General features: G+C 40.8%; 1 protein-coding gene across 1 annotated transcript; it reads left to right on the forward strand.

The window, feature by feature from the left end:
• The first annotated feature begins 4,014 nt into the window (after window positions 1-4,014).
• Window positions 4,015-23,369, forward strand: npm1b (nucleophosmin 1b). Its single transcript, XM_040120053.1, has 11 exons — window positions 4,015-4,127; window positions 4,469-4,551; window positions 6,629-6,748; window positions 6,999-7,092; window positions 7,341-7,435; window positions 7,710-7,771; window positions 7,981-8,050; window positions 13,334-13,432; window positions 17,972-18,067; window positions 18,160-18,234; window positions 19,516-23,369. Exons 1-11 carry the CDS (start codon window positions 4,079-4,081, stop codon window positions 19,567-19,569), a joined length of 897 nt encoding a protein of 298 aa, XP_039975987.1. The 5' UTR covers window positions 4,015-4,078; the 3' UTR covers window positions 19,570-23,369.
• The last annotated feature ends 2,654 nt before the right edge of the window (window positions 23,370-26,023 follow it).

The raw sequence follows: 26,023 nt of genomic DNA on the forward strand, positions 1-26,023 counted from the left end.
ACGGCCGCCGGAAGTTCGATTCTACGGGTCGTCTGAGTTACACAGTTTATTCAGCTCTCAGGTGACGGCGGCTGAGGCGTTCAATAATCTGTCATTTGTCCAGGTCCCAACAGATTTGAGTCTTCGTTTGTTTTGTTTTTTTTTGCTCCCTTTACAAACGACGAACCAGCGTTGGAGCAGCTTGCCGGGTGGTGTGTGTGTGTGTGTGTGTGTGTGTGTACGGCGGAGAGGCCCGCAATCAAGCGTACGTGCCCAAAATGGTGTAAAGATCTCAGTCACTTGACCTGATCCCGGTAACCAGTATAGTCCGGTTTCACTGGGTTCGTCTGTTTTGGTGGCACGATTGTTTCTTTATGCAAATTTGAGCATAAGAACAGGGAGTGTTTAAATAAAGATCAGCTGCGGTTTTTACTGACGAGTCCGGTTGATAATAAATGTGTTTATTTAACTATGAACAAAACCTCCAGGACGCCCATAATTACACAAGACGTGACCACATTTTTTCCAACTTGATGGCAGATGGAAGAATATCAGTCCAGGTTCCTGACAGGAGTTTTCGGGGGCCGTGGCAGCTGCTGTGGCCTCTAGATTTTGGAGGACACTGCCAAACTCTGTCAGGTCGCTGCTAATGCGCTGACATGGGAGGCTTTGCCGACGAAAGGTTTTTATGGGGCCTTGGCTTGAAAACACAGCCGCGGCCCGTCGCTTTGAGTGACTTGGAGAAAAAAAAGAACGAGGGGCACGTTGGAGAGGAGGACGGATAACACTGAGTACTGTGCGCGCTTGGCCCCTAAATCTATATATTCACCAAAAACAGACCTACATCACGACGTGTAGTGATCTGTACAGTTTCCCCTCTGATGTTTGGTCAAGTATGAAGTATTCATGTACAGGTTTTTACTTGTAGGCGAAACCAGAGTCGGAAAAAAAAAAAAAACATCTCGAAGTGGGCACAAACCAAAAACGCAAACCCACTGGAGCTCCGCGTGATATGACAAAATATGACGGGCCTACGTTTAATGTCCGGACTACTTCCTCGGACAGAAAGCGGAACGCACATCCGGTCGGTACAACGAAAACATTTCACATCGCGGTATTCGAAGCTATTCGTTCATAACCAACATCGGTAACGGCTCAGGAACCGCGGTGCTCCGGTGATGGCTGCAACGACCCCGTACACGTTTCATTCAAACGAGACAAACCTCGCGAGTGGGGCCTGTCGGGTCGGGTTGACAGGAGTTTGCTCTGGAGGTGCCTGCAAAGAAACTTCACATTAAACCCCCTCGAAAAGGCACACACACACACACACGCACACACACGCGCACACACGCGCGCGCGCACACACACACACACACACACACACACACACACACATATGAACATCTTCCCATTAAGATAAGTGCCGGGTAGAAAGTAAGTACGTGGCAAGGCAATAATAATGAGTCCTCTAGCTCTGGGGCTGAAAGTGAGTTTTGTGTTGAATGTGGCCATTATGGCAAAAAAAAAAAAGGTTCTAGTGTTACTGGTAACAAATGCTTCAAATTTTGATAAAGAATATAAAATGCATACTTACTTTTGAAACCGGCTGTGCGGGGATAGAAAGATGAGAAGTGAATTTTATAGTAAGTAAATATACACTTACTATAATCCCTACACCTCCAGGAATCTGCAAAGCCAGTGTGTTGGGTAAGAGCGTGTGCATCAGCACCACATCAGCCATGAGAACGGATCTGCAGACGTGTCCTGGCAGCGTGTGACACATTAAGGCTTTCTCAAGTTCTCAGGCATGCATGAAGACGACTCATTCCTTTCGCGTGATGCACTCGTCACGCGGCGCGGTGCGTCAAACACCTGGTCAGTACGGGCCACCTACTGACGCGCGGCGGGGCAACTTTGTGAAGGTCGGAAACGCGTTTTCGTCCAAATCTAGCGAACTCAGCTGGCGCCCCGCCGTTAGACGTCGGGCACTTTGTCTGAGGTGCCTGTGCGCCCCGAGACGTTTACTCTTGCAAGAGCAATTCCTTCACAGTCGAGGTGGAAGGGCTGTTTCTCTGCCAGAGCCGCACTGGAAAGGCCAGGAGCCCCCCGCAGAACGACGCTGTCCGGCGGCTGAGCGGCCCGGGTCCGAGCCCCTCGTTACCGTTTATAACCGGACCTGCTGCGGTGCCTTCAGAACATCTGCGCCGGCTCCGCGGCTGCTGCTGTTTTGAGACATTGGGAGGGGGACGAGCAGTCACAACTGTCAATATAAAGGAATAAATGACAATAAAGGGGGGTTTTAAAATCCATGCTCTTCCAGCAACCTCTGCAGTTAGTCATCTGATTCATGTCGTACTCTCCTTCAACTTTAAAGAGACTTTGTGGTGATAATTTAAATCACCAAACCGAGAGAGAGGAACATGTTTATACACATAAAAATTGTCCTTTGCCTTCCCCCTAGAGCGAACACCTCCATTGATTAAAACGAGTTCAGTGTGGAGTTTGGAGCGTTTCATACTCAGGTTCATCTCTCCTGTAATATCTGAGCCCTCCATTCTATTTTCATTATTTTTTTAACAATCACAGGAAACTCTTCGAAGACCGCAACTGCCCCCAGGGCTGGACTTTTAATATCACTGTCCAAAGGCGTCTTTTATTTAGTCCAAACAGCACATTAAGTGACGGACGTGAGGGAGAATGTCCCAAGCTTAATATAAACGCCGCGGTTCTAATCTGAGGAACACGCAGTAAGCAGGCGAGGAGCAGCTACCGCACATTATTTGCAGCTGTGTATTACATGCATCCCTGTGTAATAGGTTTGTCGTGCGGGTATTTTCAACACTGGTCCATGTGATTCAGTGATGGCAGCCTGCCACAGCTACTGTCCAGTTGAAGGGGTGACTGAGAGTCAAACTTGTGCACACGAGGATATTATTTGCCATCTCTGCTGCCATCTTGTTGTCTGTCTTGATCAGTCCCTTTCCTTGCACAGTTTTTCCTTTTAAAAAAAAAAAAGTCTCTTTGAGTATGGATCGTAGCTAACACACCTTGCGTGATGCTGTGATATCATTTGTTGGTGGATGAGTATGGGGCCATCGTGTGCATATTTATAATTTTGTGTATATGAATTTTATTTTTTAGGGTGCCTTGTTAACATCTGGCCAGGAGACACTGATGGAAACAGTTGCGGGTCCGGGTCATTTACAGCTTTTACAGGTGATCAATGAGCACGGTCCCTGTCAATAAACCATTAAAATAAAATATATGAATAAATAAATGAACTAATACAAGACCCCAATATACAATATATAATAGACCTTCACTACCGATGTAAAACATTTTACCAGGCACTATCATTTAACATATTTAACGTTAAACCTAAATAAAGAATTTAGTTACTGCTTTCACCAAGGAGGTTATGTTTTCTCCCGTGTCTGCTTGTTGATTTATTTGTCAGCAGGATTACGCATAAACTACTGAACAGATTTGCGCCGAACTTGGTGGAGGGATGGGGCACGGGCCAGGGAAGAACACGCTCAATTTTGGGGCAGATCCGGATCACTGACCGTGAATTTGAATGTTTTTCTCTGAAGTCTGGCGAATATTGTTTGACATTAGCCTTGGTCTGGTCTCTGCGAGTCCCTTATCCTTATCAACCTGTCCTCATGTTGTGTTTTGTGACCGATCTATCTATCTATCTATCTATCTATCTATCTATCTATCTGTCTATCTATCAATCTATCTATCTATCTGTCTATCAATAATCAAAGCCTCTGTTGAAAAATGATGCATAACCTCAGACTTTTTGCTTTTAATTGTGATTATTAGGGTCGTTTTTATTTTTTCATGTTTTTGTTTACAGTATTATATATTTGTTGTCTGCTGTTCCAGGCTATTTCTTCTTTTTGGACCTCAATCTATTTAGCGACACCGCCACCTAGCGTTCGACCAGCAGAAGCTTCAGTTTCCTTCGTCCCGCCCACTCTTTAGTTCTACTGGCCCAAACTCGCTCGACCCTCGGTGACGCCCGTGCTTCCTCATTGGCTGGGTGATGTGTCCGTCAAACCAATTTACGGAAGTGTAGCCACCCACTTCAAAGATGGAGGACGATATATCAGATTTGAGCAGACCACAAATGTACTTGTTCGGTGAGCTCGCTTACTCCGACAAAACCTCAGATTTTTCGGTCGCACAATCAGCTTTTCTTTCTTGTTATCATGCACAAATAGCCATTTAACATTTTAAGATGGAGGAAAGTAGCTAAATAGCTGGCTAAGCTGCCTGCCCCCACACGGCGCCAATTCAGCTCTTTTGTTAGCTAGCCGAGCGAGGCATGGGGGCTTATAGCTATGGCAGAGAGTAAACTCCCGCGTCTCCAGCAGTTTTATGCATTTGTGTATGTTGTTCGAGAGAAGTGCAAGCACGGGTTTAGTTACACGTGTGTTTTTCCTTTTCTTTCTTTTTCTTTTCTTTTTTTTCCCCCCACAAGGTTGCACCCTCAAGTCGGAAAAACGGGAGTTCAAAGTTGACGTAGACGACGATGATACGGAGCAACAGCTGTCACTCAAAGCGGTAAGGAGGACACTTTCCACTGCACGCAGAACAACGGTTCCAGCAGAATGAGGGGAAACATCATTAGGGTTAAATGTATGCCAACGTTAGTGTAGTCAGCCCTGCTTTTATTGAGTATCCGCCTGTATGTCTCTGCCGTCGTCAGTTTCACTTTGCTTTATTGGCATTTGATGTAGAGACATCTGTGTTGCCAAAGTATGTAATGCAAAAACATGGACAAAGAGAAAGAAAACAGTTGTCATTATAAAACAAATAACTGCTGTATGATAACAAAGGAGTCGACGGTGTTTCAGTTTTATGTTCCCAGGACGTACATCCAGTCTGATTGTACTAACACAGTCGGGTCAAGAGGTTCATATACACTTGTATACAAAACGTTTGAGCAGCTTTGGGCAAAAAACATATTTTCTTGATTTTTGAAGTCAAAAGTTGTAAATACAACCCCTGCAGTAAACAGATATTAAACATGGGCCTTTTTTCAGATGTTAATGCACGGTTACTTTTTATTTCATCAGCTTAAAAAAAAAAAAAAAAAAATTCAAAAGAATAAACAGTAATTGTGGCAAGTTCCGTAAGTCTGTTAATCATGGGGGCAGAGGGTAGAAATGTTTTGCTTTGGGTTTGTGTGGCAGCCAGCATTGCATGGGTAGAGAGACGAATGGATGCCACTAAATATCGGCAAAGTTCTGGAGAGAAATGTCCTGCAGTCAGTCGAGAAAGTGAAAAGAGGCTGGCTTCCAACAACAGGACAATGATCCAAAGCACACATAAAAAAATCCATGAAGAACTGCGTCGAGAAACACAAGCCTAAGCTTTTGGAACGGCCCTCACTTTCCCCTGACCTGAACATGATTGAAAATCGGTGGGGGGGGGCAAGACAGCCTGCAATGACCTCAGAACCTGCAGTGATCTGCAGGAAGAGTGGGTAAAAACTACAGAGTCAAGAATAGAAATAATCCTCGCCTTTACCAAAAGTGTTTACAAGCTGTGATATGTACTGTGGGAGGTTACAAGTTCTTCTGGGTGCCCAAACGTTGCACGCGCCACAATTACTGATCAATCTTTTCGGTTTTTTCAAAGTTCACGATATAAAAAGTAACAGTTAATTAACATTTGAAGAAGCTTCATTTTTAATGTGTGTTTGTTGCAGGGGTTGTATTTACTTCTTTTCACTTCAAAAATCAACAAAATATGTAATTTTGTCATTTGCTAAATCTTGCATTCAATCGTATGTTCACATGTTATGTGGTATTGATGTTAACCCAGTCTGATTGTACAAATACAGGTCAGGTCTGAATCCATATATGTTAATATCATACATTGCATATGTTCTATATATTACTCTTGTGTCTGTCTATATATTTCATTAAATCTATGTTAGCAAGTTGTTTTGTAGCAACAGGTCTCAACCTTAAGTTGCCAGTCTTGCAATAATCGTGTCCTCCTCCGGTACAAAAAGGAAGTTTTTCATTACTCTTTAGGGTCATGTAGACTAGAAAATCTTTTTCAAAAACATTTATATCGAATAGATGACACAGAGTGTTAATGGGCCTTGTCTCGATTATGTTCTGTTGGTGGTTCCATGATTTCATATAGCGACCTCTTTCGTTCTCCTTCTTTCTCCGTCCCTCTCCTACATGGTATTAATATAGTATTCTTTTATCAGTCAATAAGTGTTTGGTCTATGTAATGTCAAAAATAAATGACCTAACCAAGTTATCAGAGACCAAATTGACGCCTTAAATTTATTTTGATTGTCCATTAGACAGGAAAAGGATTTTTTTTCAAATGTGAAACATGGAAAAGCAATTAAATTCTCAATCCAAAAATCTGAGACCGACTGATGAAGGCTGGGCAATTTAAAAAAAAAAACCCTTAATTAAAAAGCTGTACCCTGAAAATCTAGAAATAAAACCTTATTAAAAAAAATAGATGAAGAAATATGAGGTTGGTCAGTTGAAACGTGCGCTAGTTGTGGTGCATCAGGTCAGACAAAGGGTATCAGGAGCAGCGTTAGCCTGATGATGCCGTGACATGGAGGTGATGTTGCAAAGAATCAGCTCTGCTCCTGTTGCAGGTGTGTCTGGGAGCTGAGGCTGAGGATAAGTTCCATATGGTGGAAGTCGAGGGCCTCACTTATGATGGAAAGACAACCAAAGTGCCGCTAGTTGTCCTGAAGCCGTCCGTCCTGCCATCTGTGAGTCAGTGCCAACACTGACAGCATTTTGTGAATTATTAAGGGGCTGCTCACTGAGATGTATATAAAGAGTGTATTTTAGTTTTCAGACTCTTTTCTGCTTAATAAAATAACAAAAACTAGGGGGGGGGGAAATTCATACATATATAAATTCGAATACTACATTGTATTACTGGATGCAAATCATATATTAATAATTATTTAAAAAAACAAAAATTGTCGTTATAATTGTTACTCTTATATTGTCCAGATGAGTTTAGGTGGATTTGAGATCACTCCTCCAGTTACCTTCCGTCTCCAGTCTGGCTCTGGACCAGTTCACATCAGCGGGCAGCACTTCGTCAGTGAGTATTAGTACAACAGCTGTTATTGCTGTAGTTGCCTTTCCTTCTGCTTGAATTACAGACACACACTCGCAAAATATGACTCAGGCAACAGTTCACCACATCATTAAGCTGAAGTACTTACCTACTCAACCTCATGTAAGTTAAAAGTAGCGGTTTGGCGGCTCCACCTGCCTTTTCAGTGAAGTTAATGGAGCCTCATTTTACATCCATAAAACATACACCAGTAAGCAGTGTTTGCTTTGTAGGTGTGAAGGATTCAGAGGATGAAGAAGAAGAGGAGAACAACACGTCACCAGTGAAACGACCTGCAAGCCTGATGTCAGGGACGAAGCCCCCATTGGTAGTTAACTCAGTTTGTTCTTTGAATTCAACAGAGTTGACTTTAACTCTGCAAGAAAAATTGTCCAAGAAGCTGAGGCTGAAGTGCTAAAGACGATTTTTACTTATGTGAAATCATGAAGTTTAATTTTTGAACTGTATTTATTTTAGTTTCAGACAATAGCCAGACTAAATAATGTCTTAAAGGTTTCTGAGGCTGTAGTGTTTTTTTTTGCTATTGCTGTTTGAAACTCTGAAGGTGTTTCTAACAAACGGATGATTGATTGTCCTCGTAGAAAAAACTAAAGATGGATTCTGACGACGATGATGAAGAAGACAGTGATGAAGATGATGATGAGTACGTTTTTTTTTTTTGTTTGTTTGTTTTGGTATGCTGAACTTTTTCAGTCACCTGGCCTGCCTAAAAAACACATTTATCTGCACAAATAATATAAAGAAAAATTTTATTCCCCCGATTTTTTTCCTAGCGTTTGTGCAGCGACATCTCTGTTATACTGCATTTTACTTTACTTAACGACAGTTTTTTTTCATCCTACTTTTTTATAGTGATGATGAAGATGACGACAGCGATGAAATCGTGAAACCTCAGAAGAATGTCGGAAAAGAGCTCGAAAAAGTAAGCCTGTTTTTTTTTTTTGGTTTTTTTTTGGTTCCCTTTATAAATAATATTAACATTTAAACTTTGATTGTACCTGTGAAAAAAAATGACAGCAGCTGCAGAGTACTTTAGAGAATATAAAAATACCAAAGGACAATTAGTGTTCAATAAACACAGTGTGTAACTAGAAAATGCGTTCAGTAGAGTGAACACACACCAGACTTCGGAGGAAAAAATTCAAATTCATAGTAAATGATCCAGGTCTGCCCCAAATTTAATGGGTTCTATCCTGGGCCGTGCTCCATCCCTCCACCAAGTTCGGTGCTAACCGGTTCAGTACTTTTTGCGTAATCCTGCTGACAAACAAAGAAACAGGCAAATAGACACGGGTGATTACATAACCTCTGGAGGGAATAATGAGACGGATATTGAAATGTAAACATGCATGATTTTACATACTTTACATATATCATACTTTACCTCACATGTATCAAGATACTTGCCAACATAACCCACAATTAAACACTTTTCACTAATCACTGACGTTCATGACCCTGTGTGACCGCCATGACGTTAAATCGAAATTTATTGAAGGTACAACATGCCAACCCAGAGCTCCTGTGGAGCAATGTATTGATGCTTAGGAGCAGTTACTCAGTTTGTTTAATCTAAAACGATGTTATTAAAGATAAGGTTCTGTCCTTGTCCAACAAAACTGCAGCATGTTCTGTAGGCATTTAAACCTTGTTCTGAACCAAAATTGGGGGAAAGATTTTGAATGGTTATGAGTATAAGAGGATGATTGTTTACATTTGACACGTGCCACATGTTGTGGAGTCCTATGGTGACAGAATGAGTCTGAACTGATGCTTCCTTTTCAGTTATTTCATCATCTGTTCTTCTGAGTTTTGCCCAGTAAAGAATTTAAAGAGCATAAATAGTTCACGTTGTGTACGAACGACATTATATGGACGGGAATGAGTTTTCTTTCTTATGTCGTTTGAGATGTGTTTTTTAAGCCACCTGTAGGTTTTATCTGGTACTTTCAATATTATCAAGTAAGAAACCTTTCTGTCAGTTTTATGAATTTTTCTTCTGTTTTTTTTTTTTTTTTGACTCTCTTGTATCATCACTTTCATCACTGTTCAAACCAACCTAAATGTCCTTGTAGGTCACCAGGTTTTAATTCTAACATTAGATTGTATTCGTTTCTGAGTGTTTCCAGTTCTCCGTTGTCCACCAGGTGTCAGGGTTGCCAAGGGCTCGCCGTCAGATGTCTTTAGTGTAAAAGGAATTTCTCTGCGTTGCTGCAGTCTGCCCACTCCCCTTTTGTTTCTACCACATAATTTAAACTCCCACAGGCCGTATCCTATAGTAGCTTTTCATTTCAGCAGGCCCTTCCCATTCCTGCACTCACTGACCGTCCACCTCTTTGTATGAGACAAAACATGGAACTTTTTCATCCTGTTCGCTCTTGTACCCACCTGTTTTCCTCGAGTAAAACACAGGGTCTGTGTGGCGTAATGATTGGATTTCTCCTCTGTAATCTGCTTGAATTCTCACCGTCTCACCAACAAGACAGCACTATGTTATCCTACACACACACACACACACACGCACATACACAAGCACACACACACATATATATGTACTTCTATCTTTGTGAGGACGCTCATCGACATAAACGCATTCCCTAGCCCCTTACCCTAACCTCAACCATCACACCTAAATGCATATGCCCAACCCTTACCCTTAACCTTAACCTTAACCTAAACCTAAACCTAATTCTAACCTGATCCCTAAAACCAGGTCTTAACCCTCCTACAGCTCTTTGACGGTGTGAGGACCAGCCAAAATGTCCTCACCTGCAAGGTCTAAAACTCAAACCGGTCCTCACAAAGATAGAAATACAAGCAAACACACACACACACACACACACACACATACAGAGAAATGCACGCATGCATACATGCAGTCAGACGTACATATACACACCGTAGACATGTACACCGAAATGTTTAAGTGCACAGTCATTTGCAAAAATGCACTCAGTCTGCAAACATTAACAATATCTACAGCACATATGCAGAGAAGCTCGCTACACGCAGTTTTATACACACGCAAACATGCAGCAGTTACGGGGAAACTCTTCCCCCATTTTTTCTGTAACACTGCATATCTTTGTCCCTCTGTCATCCCACTGTTAATATGATTGCTCCTTTTTATCGTCTCTCATGCCATTTCAGCTTTGCACCTGGCCTTTGCCTTTGAACACTTGTTTTGCGTGTTACCACAATCACTTGCAAGTGTGTGGGAGCATGTGTGTGTCTGTCTCATTTTAAGGTTTTTTTTTTTTTGTTTTGTTTTTTTTAAACATACTATCCGAGCGCAAACTGTGCCAGGCAAAAGATCAAAGCGGGGCAGATGCGCATACCTGCGACATGAGCGCCGATCCTCGCCTCAGGGTCAGATGACAGCTGAGCATTTCTGTCACCTGTTGATTTATTCTGTTGTCTTCTCTTCTAATTCCTCCACATTCTGCACCCCCCCATTCCTCCCCTCTGTGACCTTAATCCTTTTCTTCACCCTTCCTCTCTGTAGCTCCATAGCTGCCCTGTCTCATTCTTTAGTAATGAAGGCACAAAGTTCTGGAAAGTAGGGCTGGAAGCAGTTATTATTTTCTTTTACCGGTAATTCAGCCAGATTTCGATACAGTCTTGTCTTTTTTTTTTTTTTTTTTTTGTCATATTGTACCTTAGTACTGTTTTGAGTAACAACCACAATGTGTCGCAAGCATTGAGTTTCAAAAGTTGAGATGAAATACTTGGACTGACTCTTAATCTAGTTTACTTTTTCTTTGATCAGATATATTTGATCTGGACAGAAAATCAGAAAAAAATTGAAAATTTTAGACTGTCAGAAGTTCTGTTATGGCCTAAATAAACATCTTTGCTTGTATTGGTGTTAAATTATATACTGACTCTTGTATTTACAAAATCTTCAAGAACCTAATCTGAGTTCGATTTCAGGCTCAATTACACTCAGCTGAAAGTGTGCCTGTGTTGATTTTTTTTTTTTTTTTTTTGTCACATGGGACACAGGTGTGATATTTTCTGCCTAGTTGGCAGAGCAAACATGTTTATAGAGTTGCACAATTTTGAAATCTGATTTGCACCATGTTGGACGTGTGTTTCAAAATAAGATCCTGAGGCATGTGGCCTACATGTGACTTGTATTTAGATGTTGGAATTGCAATTTGACAGCATTGCCAAGAGAAGTAAATCTTATATCATTGCTTCAGACAATTATAAGTTTGGCAACAGAACGGCCTGGCTGTGCCAGTGTTGGCATTGAGAACAATATGCAGCAATGTAACGGAAAAAATAAAAAAATGACAGCGCTTCCTTAAACAGATTTAGGGTGACTCATTTTGTTTAGTCAAAAACAGCAAGGGTTCCTTTAATCCCAAAGGATCTGTACCCAGGACCACTGCAATCTTTCTAGGGACTCGTAAACTTTACCTGTTTCAATCAGAGCAATATTTTTTTTATTTCCTCCTGGGCCATAATTCATGCCTCCAACAAGTCTTTGCTCCCATGGTAGAATTTTCTTATATCCCACGAACCTGGAATATGAGTTTGCAGGGCTGAATGTCTCTGTCTGCTCCAACACAAGGCTTGAGACAGCTACACCTACTGGGACTTGTGATAGAAATTTATTGTAATGTGCCTGACCCTTTACCAATAGTAATTGAGCTAACTTCTCAACTAGTCTAAAACAGAGAAATGACAAAGGCACAAGAAAACACTCAGCAGATCTTCACAACTTTTGTGGTAAATCCTCGAACCTCTGACTTTCTGCCCAGTTTTCATCCAAACATCACACCAACAACAGACCACTATAAACAACAATACGACGACATTTTAACTCGTCACATGTAAATATTGTGTCATAATTTCCTGAATGGTTTAGTTTGCCTAAACTGCACTTTATTTCACTTCGTGGTAAAAACAAAGTGTTGTTGAAAGGCTTTGAAAATAAACACAGTAACAAGAGAGACAGCCACCCAGTGGAATTGTAATATCATGTCATCTAAAATCAGTCTAAATGCAGAACACATACACTCAGGTGCATCCATGTAAGTGTCATTTGTATGTTAATATCATTCTGATTTAAAAAAAACAAACAAACAAAACAAAACAAAAGAAGCTTTGAAACCCCACTGAAACAGCCTTCCAGCATCTTGTTACCAGGCATTGCTTTAGGAAATTACACGTGTAATTGCCTTGTAGCAGTTATGTCAACACAGGCAATTACACTTCTAGCCCATTCCAAGGTGAATACCAGTGATTGCAAGGAAAGGGTTGGTGCTCAGGAAATGCAGGTACTTGCCTTGGCTATTACAAGGTAATTACATAGGTGGCTGAGCGCAATGGAAACCTCAAGGGAAGGCCTCCAGTGTGGAGAAGAACAATGACAGGTTATTGGGGTACTAAGTATCTGATCAGTGAGAAATTACCAAGTATGTCTAGAGTTTCCTCTGTAATTTTACATAGCACTGATGCTTTGAGATAATTTCTGTTTTGGATACATATCATTCCTGATTTTGTTGCAGTTATGTTTCTAGTACAGCTTGCAGATTGATAAACCTTTTTTAACTGCGATACTCAATTAGAATTAATTATTATTTCTTAACATTAGGACTGCAACTACTCCTTTACCTTAAGAATGACTTTATGCTGTTACCCCTAATTTTTTTTTTTTTTTGTCCTCTTGCGCTAAAGTGCTTTTAAAAGTATCCTACATGTGCAGCATTGATGTTATTATGACCTTGCAGGGGTGAGAGAAAATAATGTGAACACTTCATGGCTAAAACTCAAAAGCAAACTCTTCTACAAATGTGGTTCATATTATGTTAAAATGTCAATTATAATTTGTCAACGATAAAAGAGGCCTGGCAATTATTGCTTGGATATGGGAGATTTCAAAACAACATGGCAGCCCTACCAGAGCCCCAGAGCCACTAAGTTGTTTTGATATCCAACGTAATATATCAAGAAGAACAGACATTAATTGAAAGTCATTAACTAACAAAAAGGAGCCACAGTTGTAGTTTGAAACTAACCGAGAGGGATATGATAAATATATACAGTGTATAGGGTCTTGTTAAATATAGAAATTGACCCATATTTTCTGAGCTTTTAATACAAAGACAGAGTTCTGCTTGGTTTTTTTACTATCGCTGTATTTTTTTTTTTTTTATCATCTCTGAAATTTGGGTTTGTTTCTTTGGCTTCTCAGACCCTAGAGTCTTCAGCAAAGAAGACCAACAAGACACCGGTGAAACAAAATGGTCCTGCAGGAAAACCCTCAGGATCAGCGGTGAAACCACAGAATAAGGTATGGAAAGGCTGTATCACCTGCTCAGCTTTGCTAACGTGTGGTTGGCTTGTTGTTATTGAATTGAAAATGGTTCACAGATACTGTACTGTAGAAAAGGGATCGGGTGTTTGGTTCAACTAAGAACATTTTTTCAGAACCGTTTATTGGCGCAATGAAAATGGACCTGTGATTTTTTTGTTAGTTTAAATTATTTTCAAATTTGTTTGGAAATAATACAGCTAGAGCTTTGAGTAGGTCAGTTTAGATCTAGATGGAATGGACATTATCATGTTTGACTGATTAATCGGGTCTGCAGTTAAGCCAGGCCACAGTCAAAGCCAGCAACTGTATTCAAAATAAAATACATGTCACTCTTAAAAGTAGGCCAAAAAAATGGTGGATAGTGAAAATGGGAGTTTTAAAGACGAGTAGACAAAGAAGTTTGCACTTATCTACTGCGTCATTTAGAAGCAACTTTGATAAATGGGTATCGCATTACTTAACATATTGTGTAACAGCGCACTGTATGTAGTAAAGATATGAACTCTCTTAGGAATAAATCAGTGGAGAGCATTGAAATTTAAAACATCCCCCTTCGCAAACAGGCATGGACCTCCCACTATTTTCAGTATGTCTGAAATGAAAACGTGATAAGGCCTTCAAGCGGAATTTGGTACACAATAAGTGCACATAAAAAGAAACCAAAAAATCAATTACAAACAACTTGATCTTTTTGTGTAAAATTATTTCTGCTCAGACATGAGTCTGAAAAGACACAGGACGACTATGACCAAGGGTAATTGGGTTTGCATTTAGTGGCATTCACAATTAAAACAGGCCCAAAAAAGAAGGGGAAAAAAAAAAACCTGGAAAAACCTTCCCATTCCACCGCTAAAGATGATAAGTGAACAGCGCAATTAGCTCAACCTGAAAGTTAATTTCTTGGATGGAATGTTCTGGACAGCCGCCTGTCAAAATCCAAAGCTTGAACTCTGCCTCTCTTTAAGCAAACACACCTGACCTCTAAACAGGTGTCCCGGGGCAAGGTTTAAACCTGCGACCCCTTGGCCTGACTCCGCCGTCTTGAGTTGCACCCACCTTTGATGCCCCCAACCTCCTGTAGCACACGTACAGAGCATACAAATTGGCAAGCTTCGCTGCAAGTTTACAAATTCCACAAAGCATTTTCCTGTGATAAAATGATAGCCAGAAGCTAAGTTTGGATAAGGTATTGTGTTTTTACATGCAAATGCTGGATGCTTGTATGATAAAACACAGTTTACGGTAAAAGCACACCATCGTACGCTCACTTTCACACCCAGTGCACATAAGAAAATTGTCATTTCTTGTGTGACATCTTGATAGAAAGCTCTGCGATTTTTATCACGTTAAACACTAAGCCACAGAACTGCTAAACTCCTGAGGGTAGAAAGCGATTCCCCCAGTTCTTGCTGCGTGGGAGAGTGCAGCTAATTCTGTAGTGGCTGTTGTCCAGACATAACACAGGGGCTCTTGAAATGCTCTGGGGGATTAGCCGATGGGCAGCTGAATCGCCGAAACCATCCCGCCAGTTTAACTTTCTGGCCCGTGGAGCTTCAACTGCCCCCATCCCCTCTCCACCTCTACAAAACAACTGTTCCCTCTCTGCAACCTCTTCACACCCCTCACTTCCTGGACACACCTTCTCCCAATTGCTCTCATTACCAGCGTTTGATGTCTGGTGCAGCTTGCGCTTCCAGATGCCCCTGAGGAGCAAGGAAGCGGGCGTGGATGTCTGTTTTTTTCTTTCCTAAATGCAGGTGACTGGTCATTAGATTGGCTTGTCAGATCTGTTGCCAGTACCGCAGTTTGCACCTCTCACAGCCCAGCATGTAGCTGCACCTTCTTGCGTAACAAGCTTGACATGAGAACCAGCTAACTCGAGTTGTGCTGATCTGAAGTAACTTTATCTTGCAGCTGGTGTCTTTTGATTGATGGGTTTGGAGAAGTTGATGCCTTCACGCACACGTCACAGTCGTAAAGTTGTTAACCTCGCCACTCAGGCTTATCCCAAAAGGGTGTGAGTCATTGTTTTAATGACTGATTGACATGGGTTGCAGCAGGTGCCTATGTTGTTGGTACTTATTAATTTTTCCCGTGAGTGTAAGGATGTTTGCCTCTAACTATGACTTTTAACGATTGTGGTACTTATTGTGCGGGAAAAATGTCCGAAACACCCACCTCTATACGTACATGTACATATACAAGTCAGTGGATTAGAGTCAGGGTTCCCAGTGAACTGACGTTTTCCCCAGACATGGTTCCCCCAAAGCCCTCGTCCCAACAAAATGATAATTACCATCCGAGACAGACCTGATGAGCAAAGGTGTCACAGCCATGTGTTTGCACTGGATTGAAGACAAGAGATTGCATCAAATGATAGTGTGCTTGTGATTAAGTTCAATGTCTCGTGGCATCTGTAATCAGTGTCTGGCCCAGATGAAAAAGCTTGCTGGCTTTGTGTGTTTATCAGCTGTTTCAGGTCCACAGCTGTCCTTTGGAAGTAGAGAGCTGCCCGTAAATAATAAATACGTAGTGCATTTGTCTGGCCAGGAGCCAGCAGCATATGTGCTCTTTTTTTTGTAGAGTGGCATGTTTGTCAAGTTTTTTTTCACATTATAACCTTTGATCTGTGCTATAAAATGCAGATCTCTTAGGGACAGGGACAGATTACTGCGTTTTTTTTTTTTTTTTTTTTTAAACTGGAGAGCTAATTTATTTTCTTAAGGTCATTCCACCTTTTTTTTTTAACCATTTCAATTCTTACCCTGCTTTCCAAAGCCTGAAGTTGCAAAAGGTATTTGGGTACGGAGAAGTAGCGCTGAATTTGAACCCGTTCCTAAAGTACTAGAAGAGGGCATTTTATCAAGAAACAAGGTTTTTCGATTCCATTTATCTATTACAGAATGCAAAAATTTTGACCTACTGCACTTCTGCTGACATCTTGGTTGCCCAGGCTCAAGACCATGTACAGTGTCCATTGCATACTGTGCATATAAACAACGGGGCAGACTGGAGCTGCTAATTACAAGTGTGGTTAAACTGCACATTTAACTTGTGCATGGCAAGGTATCACATATCGATTTTCTTTATTATTATTTTAAATAAAACAAATGACACAATACCAGTTCATGTATGGCAAATCTGTGTTTATGAAATCTTAAATGTGCTGAAAATTAGGGTAGTTTTTTGCTAAACCAACATATTTTGGTTTATTTTCTTAATCAATTAATATAACAAAGATTTGAACTGGGATATGATCAAAACTGGAATGGATAAGCAGAAATCATTATCAATATAGCTAAAATCAAAATAATACCCAAACCTACTTACAGTGCATTCCAGTAGGAATAAAGACCCTGACCCTGAAATTATCACTGCCATTCTCAGTGTAGAATAGTATAGTTTTTTTAAACACCAACCAAACTGAACCCCTGCAAAAAAACAGTTCACTGGCTCCTGAGGTTTTGCTGTTTTTTGACTTGCTTGGTAAAAAGTTGTTCTATGAGTTGCTCCTCTCTTCTTTCAAATGTGTTTCTGGCTAGCTATCAATGAAACCCTGCAATTTCACTGGATTCCACACTGACTTTGCATGTAGGGACAAGCTCCGTGGCTTGTGTAACATGCAGTCATGGTGTGTGTGTGTGTGTGTTGTGTGTTGTGTGTGTGTGTTGTGTGTTGTGTGTGTGTTGTGTGTGTGTTGTGTCACATTCAGATGTGTGTGTGTGTGTGTGTGTGTGTGTGTGTGTGTGTGTGTGCTTGCTTCGTAATTGAGGACCACTGGGGCCTCCACTGCCCAGGTCTGGACACACACCTGTTCATGCTGCTCTTTTCTTCACAAAAGCACAGTGGTCTTTGTCGGTCAAAATCACATCTTCGATGTTCCCAAAAAGTTCCCCATAAACAGTCAACAGAAGAAGTGTCTTATTTTCTTTTGAAGGTCATCAAATTGATGTCAGACTAACTTTTGTATGAAAAACAAGCACAAGAACATTAGGTGCACTTTCCTTTTTTTTCCCCTCAGTTCAGTCGTTAGGGTTTGCCTTCAATGGTTGAACCAATTTGACAAACAATCTCTCTTGCTCATTCGGGGGTTTGCCCTCTCCTGCTTGCAAACAATAAAAAACATAATCTGTACCTGATGTATTTGTTAAAAAGATGGTGTAATTAGGCTAGAATTTGTTGTCCTTTCTAAAGCTTTTATCTTCTTCCAGCTGGTTGCCCACGCCAAGCCTGTAAACACAGACCCAACTAAATGGGTCACAATAGGGCTGCAGCCCAGACTGGCGCGTTGGTCAGCAAATGAATTAATCACCGAGAAGTTAGAATTAGCAATTTTGTGTTGAGTTTCAAATGAGAACACAGGAAAGTAAAAGGTTATCGCAGGAGCTGAACCTGTGTAATATAAGAAATATTGCAGCATAATATGAGGATCTTTTTTATCTATCGCTCTATAAATCTCTCTCTAATTGACATATCAATCACTGTTTCTTATCTGGCTGATATATATTCTTCAAGACACCTGCCCCAGGAAAAGACAAACTCCAGGCCGGCCCGTCTAAATCTCCCTCTCTGACTGAGATTAAGAGCAAGTTGTCGGCAGCAGCCAAGGAGGTAAGGCTGTCATCCTGTTTTGCAAAATTACCACTCTTAATTGAATGCGTGATGCACCGTTAAGCTGATGATTTAATGGCCTTATTCATCAGGGAAAACCCCTACCGAAGACAGAGCAGAAGTTTGAGAATTTCGTCAGGAGTTCTTTTAAAATCTCAGACAAAAAAGTAAGTAATCATGACTCATTTGATATAGTATGTATATATTTATTGATTGCACATAGTTTTGAGACCCGTGATAGACAGGCATCTGAGATCGGTCTTTATTTATTTTAAGTCTTAAGTTTTTAAATTTTTAGTTCCTACCTGTGAAATCTACAGAAATGTCCTGCTTTTTTGCTTTTGAAACCTACGATTTAGTTTCATAAACATTCGACCACGGGGGGGGGGGGGTGTTTACGGCCAGGTTTCTAGAAATATTCCAGGTTACTGGGTGTGAGTAGCCATGGGCACATTTACATCAACCTTCATTTTAGCTTTAAGAGCTCTTTTGCATGATAGATACCGAGGAATGCATTATTGTTCCTCACCCTGTCCTCGTACCTTACACTGTCCAGTGTGCCTCAAATGTCTCCCTGGCACAGTGTGTACTCTTTGAATTATATTCATTTTGTGTCAGCGGGCTCTTTCGAGATGGAATGGGAGTACACCTGCCAAGGCAAACTCTTTCTTGGTGATTTACTGAAGTGCGTGTCTTTTGTAGCCTTAATGAAGGGACTGGTGGTATGTGGATGGTACCAGTCTCTTTCACATTCAAGGCCTTTGACCAACCCCAAAACAGGGTTTTTCTAAATGCAGGACCTAAATCTTTTATAATACTGCTTGGCATTTCAGAAGATAAACAACAGCTCCTGCACATTGTTTTGCAGAGCATGAATTAGTCACCCGAAAACCTTCAGATTATCACCATAGGCTAAATGATTGCAGTGTGTCAGGTAGCAATGCTGTGTTGTCTGTATTGCAGCATCTGTTTGGTGATCACACAAAAATGGCTCCTTTAACATTCATTTGTGATTTCATTGCAGTGTAAAAATGTTAACTGTACAGTTATGAGAGCAGGTGAAAGGTCTTTAGAGTGGAGTGAGGGCTGGGTGGACAAGGGAAAGATTGGGGGTGGAGTTGGTTTGGGGAGAGCTTGTTGATCCCAGTGTGTAGAAACATCTGTGGAAGTGCTTTGGTTTCATCAGCCAAGGCTAAGTCTGTCAGACCTGGAGCACCTAGTCATATACTCTGGTATGTACTGCTGCCCCCACCCAACCCCTCGTCGTTCCCCAACAGCCCCATCTAAACTCCGTGTTCCCACAGGCGAGACGCACAAAAGCATGTTGTAGTAAAAGTGAGTCATGCGTCTCATGCTGCATAGCACTTCATTTGGATGATTTATAATTTCTCTTTCTTTCTTTGTTGCTCTGCTGTTATCCCTCTCTCCTCTCTCCATACCTTCCTCAGGTGGTCAAGGACCTCTGGAGTTTTGTACAAACACTGAAGATTGAGAAGAAGTAACAAACCTTGTGCTCTGAAGCATTTCTGCGTTTTGCATTCTGCAAGACATTTAAAGGCACAGTCAGCGAGATTTCCTACTCAGCCTCATTGTGTTATCATTGCTAACTATGATTTGGAGCGAACGGACGGACTGAGTGCTGAAAATGGGTAAAGCCATTAATGAATCAGGTGTCATTGTTTTTAGATGCAAAGCACCTCCTGGAGCTTGCTTCTTGTCACCCACAAAGTCACTCATTCATGTTCAGCAACTGCAGATCTTCCGAAAGGGGAAACTGTTTACTTCGTCGCATGCCAATCTGCACCACCTATAGGAAAGGAAAATAATAGCATCACCAATTAGGGCTTGCAGATGTCTGTTTTCTTACAGGACAGAAATAGCTGCTACAATTTCAACACCTGTGCCACATGCAGGCAATAAATGTTACACCTGCGTTTTTTATAGCCGCAATAAATAACAGATATGTAAATTTTTTTTGGTAACAACAAAGTTTGAAATTCAACTATTCAGAGCCCAGGACAGACCAGATAAGTTAGACTTTGCTATTTCTTTTTTTTTAATCCCTCTTGGTCTCAACCCCTTATCTTCACAAAAAAAACAAACAGCTGTCTGTGTGGTTTGCAACAGTTTTAGTATGTTTTTATACTACCGGGAGTCACCACAGAAAAAAATAGAATCAAACCCTAAACACAAAGTTGCTAAGACGTGAAATATAAATCTTCAAACAGCAGCTATAAAAATGAAAGCAACTTCAGTTGTAGCACTCATTAACTGCATGTAGTAAGCACTGTAGTACTGTCAAATTAGAGACACTGTTCCTTTCCTTGCCTGTAGATGGTGAGACCTGCATGTCTGCATCATGAGGCCAGTTTATACTTCTGCGCAGAATCAACGGCATAGGTGAGGCGTAGACCGCACCTTACATTGTGGCCTGCGCTGTAGCCTGACGTGCACCTCCCTAGAAATGTAACTACGCGTGGCGGTGACGTAGACTGCAACAACTGTGACTGGTCCGATTGGTCGTCCACGTCCCAGTGACCAGACGAGCACAGAAAATTCCCCCTCCTCCTGCCTCAGTCGGTTCAGTGGTCGTACACAACATCTCCTCTGTGTTGACTTCTCTCTTTTCTGCGTTGCAGTAATTTCAGTAAAAGTAACTTTTGTTCAGCATTTCCAGCTCCAGCTCCAGTTTCAGTCGCCATTGTTTGAACTACACAAAGAAACTCAACACAGTGGCGTAGAAAACCGCACGGCCAACTAGTGGTTCGTCGGTGCAATTGCAGAGCGACGCAGACACACCAGTGCACATGTATAAATGCCCACAAGGGCGTAGGCCACTTGCGTAGGCTCTGCGTCGATCCGCCGCATAAGTGTAAACCGGCCTTTACTCTGTTTACCTGTTGGTTGTGCGTGTTGTATTGGAACCGCAGGCCCAGAACTGTTGGTTCTGCAACTCTGCAGTTGGATGATATGAGCCGAGCCTGGTTTCAGGTGCTTCGCATCCGAGACGCTGCGTGTCCGTTTTAAGTCAATAATACAATAGGAGATATTGCGGAATGTGCCTTTAAATATCTCTACTGTTAACTGATATAAAGTCCCATTTTGTGTGAATTTGGGCAGTATATTCACAAACAGTTAAAGCCGCTGATATAGGGGGATAATTTTCTGTCATAAACCAGTGATGATACACCGTATTTTTCCTGTGTTTTTCCTGATTTGTTGTTTTAGGTTCCGTCTGGCTTTAGGAAGCCTTTTTAGCCTGCAACCATGCTTACAGATTGTACTATTAAGTTGTCTGGTGTAACTGCGCCGTCATTATTGTACAGAAATTCGTCTGTGTGTGTCAAGATTGTGTTTTTTCAAATTGTGTCTCTGGTTTGGTCATAGCAGCTCCTGCGATATACTGTAACCTGCAGTAACTCTATTTTTTTAACAATTTGGCCAAGAGGAAACTTTTCTCTTTCCTGTCACGAGCGAACAAATAAGAGCATAAACATAAAAACGTACATCTGCTTATCTAAATAATTTCACTTAACATTGCAAGCTAGAAACAGTGAGATCCATACGTCTACAAGGATGTGTGTAGTTGTGACCTTGCTACTGCTACACATTTCTTTACCAGTTAATCTGTTGAGCAAACAAAACATTTTTCATCCTGTGTTTTTTCCAGGAGCACACCTGGCATTTCTGGATGAGAGCCGTGTTATTCTTAATGTGTTTTTATACATTCAATACAAATGTTTTTAAGCTTACATGAGGCTCATCTTAACTTGCAAATACTACAAACCTGCTGACTGGATCTGTTTAAGATGGCATTAAAATCTGTCATAACCTGTGAGGGAATTCATTACAGTGATTACAGCCAAAAGAAATCCTCTTTAGCAGAAATGCTCATCAGTGCAGTACACAAAACATTATCAAGAGGATTATGACCTCCATAAAACCAACAGATGCCCTGACTAAATCGTTCTTCTTATATATACATTACATACAAAAGTAGAAAACAAGACGAGAAGCCTGTTAACGAGCTCCAGGAGTATATTTATGAGTTGGCACTGTTATTGTATTTCGGTGTAATCTAAAGCACTAAAAACAGATTACAAGCCAATGAATGATACAGGTTATCTTATTTATTGCAACATAATCATAAGGTATATATCAGAAAATTACGTCAGAGTCACAACGTCGCCTTTACATAAACCCCATAAAGAGCTCAACCCCATAATTGTTTGCACTCTTGCATATCAGTGCTCTGATGACAATAAGCAGGCACTCGCTCTGCTTATAATGTGTTTATGATCCTGTATAATGCCTTTTATGAGCCAAATGCTGGCAGTTGGACATCATCCTTAAGCAAAGGACTTGGTTCAGCCATCCTGTTCTCTGTAAAGGATATTTATGAATTCCGTAGGTGTATACTTTACTACTCCAGCAGATTTAGGTCGTTAAAGTCGACCCGGATAATTTACCTGAATCAAAATATTTTAAATATCTGTAATATCCTCTTTGTAGTGCGGTTTCAGTAGGAGCAGGTTGTTAGCGTTGAGATTTAGTTTTTGCCTTACACAACTTCATGTCGAGGTCTGTTAATGATTTTTTTAAATTCTTCCCTTGTATCAAACCTAATGAACATTCTTTTCTGTAAATAAATCTCTTGCTTTTATTTACCAGTACGGCATCTGAACAATTATATTTTTAAGTGTACGCTTAATCTAGCCTTTGCTAATAGCTGGTTTTGCAGCTTGGATCTGTTGTCGTGATCTTTATTTGAAATGTTGTGTTTCACTTGGTATAGAAGTGTTTTATGTTGAGTATAAATCCCCGTTTAAAATGTCTGAAATACTGCCCTGTTTTTGTTAACTTTTCATTATAGCGCTACTGGTTGGTTCATCTGTAGTTTGTCATCCGTTGATTCTGTAATAAATAATTATGAAGCCAGTACTTAGGTATGTCCAATACAAAAAAGAAAGATTGTGATCTTTGTTGATAACCCAATGTGTTTTTGGAGCTCATTATTTTCAATCATTTTAGTAATTACAAAAATTTGATTCAAAAGTACAAAACAAAAGTACAATATGCAGCAAACAGTATAGTTTAACTTTTCCTTATTCTTTGTAGTTACCATGATAGACATAATCAAGAGGTGGTTCCTTTTTTTTTTTTTTTCCTTTGTTGGATGAGCTTGTTTCAAATCTCTTTGCAATGCAGCTAGCATGATAAAATGTCACATTTAAAACAGTATTATAAACTTGTCATAACATTTTCTGGATTTTGAGTAGCAGTATCTACCATTGTAAAAAAAGTTTGAAGATTCATTTATCATTTATACTCAATCGATCCACTGACTCGCTCTGTATTTTCTTTATCCGTAATATTGCCTTGTCTATGATCTGAAATACCTACTGTAAAATCAGTATGTAATGAAAGGCGTTCTTATTTTCAATTGACAAGAAACAAGGCTCTTCCATATTTTCTGCATGTTAATGCAAATGAAATTGTAATACACTGTGTACTGTAGTCAAAGCTGAATTGGTATGTGAAAAATGATGGGCTTACTTAACATGTGTTAGAAGAAAGTGCATTTTGTCCATTTAGTCAAACTTTACTGATTTAGTTCACGCATGACTGCTCATGGTGGGTATTCATTCATGGTTTGTTGAGATGAACATAACCATCCTTTTATTTTTACCTACCTGTATCGTTTACCTGAATAAAGTGAATCCAGGAGGGCTTTGAGCCACAAACTGTGAAGTTTTCTTTTTTTTACCTATAGACCGGTGTCAAATTTCCTCTAAAGAGTCCTTAGAGTCCTCTAAATGGTATTAAGCCTTAGAATTTGTCCACTCTCACACACCAGTAGATGAAATCCCTTGTGAATTAAACATGAACAGTGTTATGTCCGGAACCAAGAGATTAGCGAAGTAATATCCAATTTAAGAAGAATAGACTACGCTAGTTATGAGAGAAAACTTGACCGACATGAGTTGACACACGGATAATTATTAATAGAAGACTTTATCTGTAGCTTGAAGGTTGACCCAGCAGGTGATCATTGATCATTTTTTAATGTCATGTATGACACCCATGAAAAAGCCACTGCAAAACCCTAAACACTGGAAATGCTGGTTATGTCATTCCTCACTTTGTGAGCTGTGTTGTTACAATCGCTGATTGCCAGTTTTCCATGTTGTCAATCACCCGAGTTTGTAAACTGGTGTTTAGCCTGTGTGCTTTCTGGTGGTAGACTTTTCAAGTTTACAAACTGAGGAGTACTGTGCAAAAACAGCATAAAGAAACAATTAAGAGGCATCTGTTTGGGTAACACTGCACGCGGTTTTGCTATCTAATGATGCCTCTGCCAATTTCCTCCCATCTCAGTTGTGATGGTGTGAAACACCCATTTGCAGATGTTCTGGCCGTGCCCAACAAAGTTTGAACGGGTGACGTTCACAGCACTGTAGGCTGACATATGGTTTTTGAAGGTGATTATCATTATGCCATTATCATAATCTTAAAATATCCTTTTTCCTCCTTAATTGTAAATAACATCCGTCTTTGTTGTGACCACTGGGTGGCACTGAAGTCCAGGCGTAACTACGAAGACAGACTCCATAATGATATAAATTGATTAAGTTTTTACCTGAAGTGTGAGTCAAACATTACTTCACTGCCAGCTGAGCAGTTTTTGCCCCTTGGCCATGAGGAAGTGAGGCGCACTAGCGGATGCAGCCACGGGATGACGCACGATTTTATGTTCCACACAAGACGACTGAGAGGCACGTGGAAATCCCCCCTTTGTGGTTGATTTGAATGCCAGTCCAGGGTTTGACTGAACCAGCCTGGAGGTATTGACATGCACACACACAATCCCAAAGCACACTCGCACATATATATTAAGAGAGGTTGGCCTACACGTTACTATGTGCACCACGGTGGAGAGAAAAATGAGTAGTATTGGCACTTGGCAGAGTTTGGTTTATTGGTTTAATTCCACTTGAGCAACCAATATGCAATACTGTGTGTGTGTGTGTGTGTGTGTGTGTGTGTGTGTGTCTGTCTGTCTGTCTGTCTGTCTGTCTGTCTCACACAGTGGCTTCAAAAAGGTATTCAGACCCTTTCACTTTCTGCACACTATTGTGTTTTAGAATTATTTTTAAATGGCTAAAATCAAAAAAAGTTTTGCAAATTAATTAAAAAATCAAAAACTGAAATCTCTCATTTACAAAAGTATTCAGACCCTTTGCTATGGCATTCCAATTCGTATTCAGGTGCATCGTGTTTGGTTTAAGTATCCTTGAGATGTGTCTAGAACTTGATTTGAGTCGACTTGTGGCAAAATGAATGGATTGATTGGATAGTGTGGACCACATATAGACAAGTGTATATAAGGTCCCACAGTTCACACCGTGTGTCAGGAAAAAAAACAAGCCATAATGTCCAAGTAACTGTCTGTAGACCACTGCAAGGAAATGTAGGCGAGGCATAGACCAGGGCAAGGATATAAAACCATTTCTAAAACGGCGATGTCAATAATTGTGATATGGAAGAAGTCTAGAACCACCAGGACTCTGCCTGAAGTTGGCCGTCCAACTCAGTGAGATCCGCAACTGAGTAATGGGGCAAGAGGTGCCTTGGGGAGGTCAGGGAGGTGACCAAGAACCCAACGGTCATTCTTAACAGTGCTTCAGAAGCTCTCTGTAGAGATGGGACAACCTGCTGGAAGGACGGCCATCTCAGCAGCACTCCATCAGTGAGGCCTTTATGGTAGAGTGGCTGGATGGAAGCTGAATGCTTGAGTGTAGATTTATTGGGGGGGAAATGCCAATTTTTTCCATTTACGATTAAATCTACAGCACAAAGTGTGCAAAAAAAGTGAAGGGGCCTTAATTCTTTCTAAACTCACTGTGTATAAATATGTTACAGTATTTCTCTATGCATGAATAAACACCGATCGGT

This window comes from Xiphias gladius, chromosome 23 (genome assembly GCF_016859285.1).
Source record: "Xiphias gladius isolate SHS-SW01 ecotype Sanya breed wild chromosome 23, ASM1685928v1, whole genome shotgun sequence".
Classification (NCBI taxonomy): domain Eukaryota; kingdom Metazoa; phylum Chordata; class Actinopteri; order Istiophoriformes; family Xiphiidae; genus Xiphias; species Xiphias gladius.